Genomic DNA, 8452 nt, shown 5'->3' with positions numbered 1-8452 from the left:
GTTCAATTCTGGTCGCCACACTACCAGAAGGATGTGGAGGCTTTGGAGAGGGTACAGAAAAGATTTACCAGGATGTTGCCTGGTATGGAGGGCATTAGCTATGAGGAGAGGTTGGAGAAACTTGGTTTGTTCTCACTGGAGTGAGGGGAGACCTGATGGAAGTCCACAAGATTATGAGAGGTATGGACAGAGTGGATAGTCAGAAGCTTTTTCCCAGGGTGGAAGTGTCAGTTACTAGGGGGCATAGGTGCAAGGGGCAAGGTTTAAAAGAAATGTATGAGGCAGATTTTTTACACAGAGAGTGGTGGGTGCCTGGAACTCGTTGCTGGGGAAGGTAGTGGAAGTGGATACGGTACTAACTTTTAAGGGGCGTCTTGACAAGTACATGAATGAGACGGGAAGAGAGGAATATGGTCCCTAGAAGGGTAGGGGGTTTTAGTTAAGTTGGGCAGCATGGTCGGTGCAGGATTGGAGGGCCGAAGGGCCTGTTCCTATGCTGTAATTTTCTTTGTTCTTTGAGCTTTGACAAGGGGTCATCCGACTCAAAACGTTGGCTCTGTTCTCTCTCCACAGATGCTGTCAGACCTGCCAAGATTTTCCAGCATTTTCTGTTGATGTTTCAGATTCTCAGATGTCTCCAATAAGGGTGGCACAGTGGTTAGCACTGCTGCCACACAGCCTTGGGGACCTGGGTTCGATTCCCAGCTTGGGTTACTGTCTGTGGAGTCTGCACGTTCTTCCTATGTCTGCGTGGGTTTCCTCCGGGTGCTCCAGTTTCCTCCCACAGTCCAAAAGACGTGCTGGTTAGGTGCATTGGTCATGCTAAATTCTCCCTCAGGGTATCCGAACAGGCGCTAGAGTGTGGCAACTTGGGGATTTTCAAAGTAAATTCATTGCAGTGTTAATGTAAGTCTACTTGTGACACTAATGAATTAAACTTATTTCAGAGCTTTCTTGGCGCCCTTCTTGAGAACTGTACATGGTCAGAGCCAACTGCCCAGAGATACTTGGGGAACCGGCACTGGGTTATCAATTCCCACGAGGCACCATAAGTGTGATTGTGGTGGGAGAATTGGTGAGGTCACAGGGAGGGCGCGGGGCCCCCTAGGATTTGTAGTTCCTCCGGGCGGGGGCCGCAGTCCACGCGGGGCACTCTGGGAGTTGTAGTCTTTTCCCGCGGTTCCGGCCCATCGGTCCACAGGCACATGCGCACTGGGGACTCCATTTCCCGGTGGGCGCCGCGGTCGGCAATGGCGGCTGTCTCGGTGCTGCAGACTCTGGTGTGTCTCTGAGGTGAGATCGGAAGTGGCGGGGACCGAGCTGGCGGCTGCTGTGCCCGGGGCCATGGAGGGGAAGTCGAAGGTGGCCCCGAGCGTGGATTTCGATCACAGCTGTTCGGACAGTGTGGAGTATTTGACGCTGAATTTCGGACCTTTCGAGACGGTGCACCGCTGGAGGAGGCTGCCGCCCTGCGATGAGTTTGTGGGGGCCAGGTGAGGGGGCAGGGGGACCACCGCCTCCAAACAATTCCACCAGGAACTACTTTCACTTCGTGTGTCCCGAAACCGCCTCTCACTCACCCCACAAAAAAATCCCTCCCCACAGACTCTTCAGATCCCTCCCACAATCATGATTATCCCCCCCCAGATCCTCACAGATAACCCTCACTGCACACTGATCATCAATACTGCCTCACAGAGACCCCTTACTGCACACTGACCATCAATACTGTCTCACGTACACCCCTTACTGCACACTGATCATCAATATTGTCTCAGATACCCCTTACTGCACACTGATCATCAACACTGTCTCACTGACACCCCTTACTGCACACTGACCATCAATACTGCCTCACAGAGACCCCTTACTGCACACTGATCATCAGTACTGCCTCACAGACACCCCTTACTGCACACTGATCATCAGTACTGCCTCACAGACACCCCTTACTGCACACTGACCATCAATACTCCCTCACAGACACCCATTACTGCACACTGATCATCAGCACTGTCTCACTGCATACTGATCATCAATACTGCTTCACAGACACCCCTTATTGCATACTGATCATCAGTATTCCCTCACAGAGACCCCTTACTGAACACTGGTTATCATTACTGTCTCACAGAGACCCTTTACTGCACTCTGACCATCAATACTGTCTCACAGATATCCCTTACTGCACTCTGACCATCAATACTGCCTCACAGACACCCCTTACTGCACACTGATCATCAGTACTGTGCACAAGTTCATCAATGACGCTACGTAAACCTCATTCTATGCACTAACACAGGAACAATAGCGGAGGTAAAGATAAAAAGTTGGAAGGAAGATAAGGGTAGGAGTAGTCAATAGACCCAAAATGTGACCCCTCAATAAGTCAGAGCATAAATGGGGAAATATCAAGGGCATGTTTGAAGGGAACTGCAGTTATAATGGGAGATTTTAATCTGCATATTGATTGGACAAACCAAACTGGCAAGGTAGCATCGAAGAAGAATTTGTGGAGTGCATCAGGGATTGCTTTTTGGAGCAGTACGTTGTGGAACCTACCCTGGAACAGGCTGTTTTAGATTTGGTTTTGTGTAAAGACGAAGGATTAGTAAGGGATCTTGTGGTTAAAGATCCCCTCTGGCGTAGTAAGCACAATATGATAGAATTCTAGATACAGTTTAGGGTGAATGCCATAGGTCCATAACCAGTGCCTTCAATTTAAATAAGGGCAGTTATAATGGTATGATGGAGGAGTTGTCTAAGAGGAACTGGATAAACAAGCTAAGATACAGGTCAGTAGATAAATAGTGGCAGATATTCATCAACTGGTCCAAAATGCTCAGCAGGAATTTATCCCAATCAAAAAGAGGGATTCCATGAGAAAGAGGCAAAATCCATGGTTAATACAGGAGGACAAGGATGATGTTAAATTGAGAAGCAGGATATGCAAAGTGGCAAGGGATAGTGGTAGATCAGAGGACTGGGACCCAGCAGCAAAAGAGCTCATAGGAAGAGAGAAAATGAATTTTGAGAGAAGACTTGCATGCAGTATAAAAACAAACAATAAGAGTTTTTGAGAATATGTAAATAGGAAGCAGGCGGTAAGGTAAATATGGGACCTCTACTAAATGAGGCTGGTGAATTGGTAACGGCAAATAAAGAAATGGCAGATAAGCTAAATACATTTTTTACATTGGTCTTCACCATGGAAGACATTGCAAATATCCCTAAGTTATCAGATGGGCTGATTTCAAATATCATGGTAGAACTTCAAAAAATCCCAATCAGAAGGGATAGAGTATTAAAGAAACTCAAGGAGCTAAAGGTGGACAAGTCGCCAAGACTCGATGAATGCACTCTATAGTTTTAATGGAAGTAGCTGCAGAAGTAGTGGATGCATTGGATGAAATTTTTCGTAATTTGTTCGATTCCTCAAGGGTACCAGAAGATTGGAAAACAGCCAATGTGATGTCCTTGTCCAAAAGAGGAGAAAGGCAGAAGACAGGGAATTATAGCCAGTTAGTTTAACATCTATTATTGGCAACATGCTGGAATCAATAAGCAAAGAGGAAATAGCTAATCATTTAGGAGAGCTGAATATAATCAAACCGAGACATTATGGTTATATGGATGGTAAATCATGTTTGACAAATTTGCTCAAATTCTTTGAGGATGTAACAGGGAGAATAGATAAAGGGGAACCTGTAGATGTAGTGAATTTAGATTTCCAAAAGGCATTTGACAAGATGCAGCGTAAGAAGCTGGTGCATAAAGTAAAGGCCCATGGAATTGGAGGAAGGGTATTAACATGGATTGAAAACTGGCTGTCAAATAGAAAACAAAGACTTAGAATAAATAGGTCCTTTTCAAAGCGGAGAGAAGTAACTAGTGGAGTACTGCAGAGATCAGTTCTTGCTCGCAATTATTCACTATTTACATTAATGACCAGGAGGAAGGAACAGAATGTAAAGTTTCCAAATTTGCTGATATGAAGATAGGTGGAAGGGCAGGTTGTGATGAGGATATTGTGATTTTGCATTGGGATATAGATAGATTGGGTGACAGGGTGAAAACCTGGCAAATGGAATTTAATGTGGGGAAGTGTTAAGTCATGCACTTTAGTAGGCGGAATCAAAAGGCACCGTATTATCTAAATGGAGAGAGACTGCCAGTGAGTGAAAGGAACTAGGTGTTCTAGTGCATGAATCACAAAAAGCTAGCAAGTGGTTAAGATGGCAAACGGCATTTTGGTCTTTATTGCAAAGGGATTGGTGTTTCAAAATTTGTTGCAATTGTATAGGGTGTTGGTGAGACCTCACCTGGAATACTGCGTACAGTTTTGGTCCCCTTGCCATGAAAAGGATATAGTGACAGGCAGTCCAAAGGAGATTCACTAGGCTAATTCCTGGGACATGAGAGTTGTCCTATCAAGAGAGACAAATAGCCTGGATCTGTATTCCTTGGAATTTAGAAGGGTGAGGTGTGATCTTATTTATACATACAAGATCCCTGAGAGGTCTTGACAGGGTAATGGTGGGAGAGTCTCGAACAAGGAGACATATCTACAAGATAAAGGGCAGGTTGTGAATGTCTGGAATTCTCTGCCCAAAAGGGTAGTGGATGCTGGATCATTAGAAGTATTTAAAGTGGAGGTGGATAAATATTTGGTAGATTGAGGAATAGAGGGCTGTGGGGAAATGGCACAGAAAAGGAGTTGAAGCTGGCATAGATCAGCCACGAATATACTGAATGGCGGGGCAGGCTTGAAGGGCCTGGTGGCCTTCTGCTTCTGTTTCTTGTGTTCTTGGAAGCACTCAGCAGGTCTGGCAACATCTGTAGTATTTTGAGTTCATATTTTGAGCGAATAAGACCAATCTTCAGAATTCACCCCACAGATGCTGCCAAATCTGCTGAGTATTTCCTGCACTTTCTGTTCTTATTTCAGAGTTCCCGTGTCTGCAATGTTTTACCTTTATAGCAGTGGAGGAGCTATTGTGCTGCTGGGCGTATCCTACAGACCACCAAATAGGAGGAAATAGGGGAACACATTTAGAAGAACATATCAGAAAGGTGTGAGAACGTTAGCGCAGTGATAAAAGGACACTTTAGTTATCTCAATATAGTCTAGAAAATAATAATGTAACAGTCAAAGAGGGATAGGAGATCATGTGTAGAAGAGGATTCTCTTGATCTATACCTTCTAGCCAGTTGCATGATCCTTGTCCACTTCCCGAACAACTGAAAACTTATTGATATGGTGATTAGTTTTCCAAATGCTCCCATTGAAACACGATCCACTTGCTTCATTCCATTCCCAGAACCAGATTTAATATCAATGTGAAGAATGTTCCCTTTCCCTTGCGTGGGCAAGACTGAAAGTCATTGCACATATCACATGCACGTCAATCTTAGGTTACTGTATGTACATGGTTGCACAATACATTTACAACAGCAAATTTGGAGTTCATAGATCACCTACGCACATGGACATGGCCCAGTGGGTAGAACTCATGCCTCTGAGTCAGAGGTTTCTGGGTTCAAGTCACACCCCAGAAACCTAGGCTAATGCTCCAAAGAGTTCCAAAGACTCATGACCCTCTGAGAGATAAAAATCACTTTGTCTCCATTTTAAATGGGTAACTCCCTCATTTTTAAACAGTGACCCCCCCCCACCCCTAGTTCTAGATTCTCCCACTAGAGGAAACATCCTTTTCACATCCACCTTCTCAAGACCCCTCAGAACTCAGAATGTTTCAATCAACCTACCTTTTCTAAATTCCAGCGGATACAAGGCTAGCCTGTCCAACCTTTCCTCGTAAGACAAGCCGTCCATTTCAGGTATTAGTCTGGTAAACCTCTGAACTGCTTCCAATGCATTTATATAATTCCTTTAATAAGGTGACCAGAGAAGATGTTGAATAGAGGCCTCGTCTGGTTTTTCAGGTGGACGTAGGCAGGCACATCCATCAATAGCCCTATATTACCCCTGCATCCAAATCCCTTCATGTGACTCAGTATTACATATAGGTATCCTAAGAGTACTCAGACATGCCCATAATTCTACATTAAACCTTCAGCAGCCTTAACTGTGGAATAACTTCTCTCTCATGTACAAATTCACCATATATCACCACAGCTTCAAAAGTGTTTTATTGGCTGTAAATTGCTTTGGGTAATCGTGAAGTCATGAAAAGCACGTATAATTATTTTCTTACCCACAGGTCTCCCAGTAATCTCTTGGGCTTCCTTCTTTACCAGTTCCCCAATAGATTTTCCTGTAAACCATCTACTGATAATAAATAAACTCCATTTCAGATCTGAGGTTTTAACGGACACAGTGTTTTAGTTGGTCCCCATCAAAGTGAATTTCAATATCCACGAGCTTTGTCTATTGGGACGGATGTGTCGGATTTTATTATTGTTGTCTGTGAAATTTGTGAAAATATTGCAACAGGCTCCTGTAGAATTGTTATTGATGCTCATGTTTTCTCTTCCTTCAGACGAAGCAAACATACAGTTGTGGCCTATAAGGATGCGATCTATGTGTTTGGAGGGGACAATGGGTATGTACATGTTTTATTTGTTCGTGGGATCTGCGCATTGCTGCTAGAGATTGCCCATCCCTAATTGCCCATGAGATGGCGGTGAGTCATGGCAGCCCAGGTGGTGTAGGTACACCCATAGTGCTGTTAGAAAGGGAGTTCCAAGATTTTGACCCTGCGACAGTAAAGGAAAGGTGCTACAGTTCCAAGTATAGTTCCAAGTCAGAATTGTGTGTGACTTGGAGGGGAACTTGCAAGTGGTGATGTTCCCATCTATTTGCTGCCCCAGTCCTTCGAGGTGGTAGAGGGTGCAGGTTTGGAAGGTGCTGCATTGCATCTTGTAGATAGTACACACTGCTGCCACTGTGCCTCAGTAGTGGAGGGAGTTTATGTTGAAGGTAGTGGATAGGAAGCTAATCAAGCAGGCTGCTTTGTCTTGGATGGTGTCGAGCTTCTTAAGTGTTGTTGGAACTGCAAGTGGAAAGTATTCCTTCACACCCCTAACTTGGTGTTTGGAGATGATGGACAGAAATCATAGAAATAGAAATCATAGAAACCCCGACAGTACAGAAAGAGGCCATTCGGCCCATCGAGTCTGCACCGACCACAATCCCACCCAGGCCCTACCCCCATATCCCAAAATATTTTACCCGCTAATCCCTCTAATCTACGGATCCCAGGACACTAAGGGGCAATTTTAGCATGGCCAATCAACCTAACCCACACATCTTTGGACTGTGGGAGGAAACCGGAGCACCCAGAGGAAACCCACACAGACACGAGGAGAATGTGCAAACTCCACACAGACAGTGACCCAAGCCGGGAATCGAACCCAGGTCCCTGGAGCTGTGAAGCAGCAGTGCTAACCACTGTGCTACCGTGCTGCCCCTTCGAGAAATGACAGGCTTCGAGAAATGAGGAGGCGAGTTACTCACTGCAGAATTCCCAGCCTCTGACCTGCTCTTGTAGTCAGGGTGTTTAGCTGGCTAGCCTTCTTCCATTTCTGGTCAATGGTAACTCCCAAGATGTCGATAGTGGGGATAATGAGACTAATCCCATTGGGAAAACATGAGCCAATAGTTTTTAAAAAGCACCATGTAGATATCGGGAAAAAAAGTACAACCAAGGGTGATCTTTGTTAAGTGTGTAAATATGTCAAGACCTCCCAACATAACATACCACGATTCTAGACCTCATGAGCAGGTTAGTATTTAATGTGGTGATATGTATTATGTCTGTCATTGTACATTACAGAACTGGGTACGGCTGGCTGAGTTTCAGGGTTGTTGTTGTTGTTAACATTTTCAGAATAGATGATTTGAATATAAAGATTTGAGCAGTGATTAAAGTACATGAAATTGCCTGAGTTATCTACTTTATTAGTGTAAAAAATTGTGAAGCTTGGTAAATATGTGCTGAGTTCCATGATTTTGTTAACTGTGTTGGGCTGGGCTATCATCAAATCATCACTCCCTCCCTCCCTCCCCACTCACTCCCTCCCCACTCCCTCCCCACTCCCTCCCTCCCCCCCCCCTCCCCCACTCCCTCCCTCCCCCCCTCCCCCACTCCCTCCCTCCCCCACTCCCTCCCTCCCTCCCCCCTCCCCACTCCCTCCCTCCCTCCCCACTCCCTCCCCACTCCCTCCCTCCCCACTCCCTCCCTCCCTCCCCACTCACTCACTCCCTCCCCACTCACTCACTCCCTCCCTCCCCACTCACTCACTCCCTCCCTCCCCCCCTCCCCACTCACTCCCCACTCACTCCCCCCCTCCCCACTCACTCCCCTCCCCTCCTCCCACTCACTCCCCCCTCCCCACTCCACTCCCTCCCTCCCCACTCACTCCCTCCCTCCCCACTCACTCCCTCCCTCCCCACTCACTCCCTCCCTCCCCACTCACTCCCTCCCTC

At 46.0% G+C, this 8452-nt stretch overlaps 1 protein-coding gene across 2 annotated transcripts in view; it reads left to right on the top strand.

Annotated features, from left to right (window-relative positions):
- The first annotated feature begins 1242 nt into the window (after positions 1-1242).
- Positions 1243-8452, top strand: part of lztr1 (leucine zipper like post translational regulator 1) — an 86926-nt gene continuing 79716 nt past the window's right edge. For both annotated transcript variants that reach the window (XM_078226884.1, XM_078226883.1), the window contains exons 1-2: positions 1243-1493; positions 6504-6566. In XM_078226884.1, coding sequence (XP_078083010.1) covers positions 1345-1493; positions 6504-6566 — 212 coding nt within the window. In that variant the 5' untranslated portion in view covers positions 1243-1344. The remainder of the gene's footprint in view (positions 1494-6503; positions 6567-8452) is intronic.

Source organism: Mustelus asterias, chromosome 13 (assembly GCF_964213995.1).
Source record: "Mustelus asterias chromosome 13, sMusAst1.hap1.1, whole genome shotgun sequence".
In the NCBI taxonomy this organism is placed as follows: Eukaryota; Metazoa; Chordata; class Chondrichthyes; order Carcharhiniformes; family Triakidae; genus Mustelus; species Mustelus asterias.
This window is presented reverse-complemented; position numbering and strand designations above follow the sequence as displayed.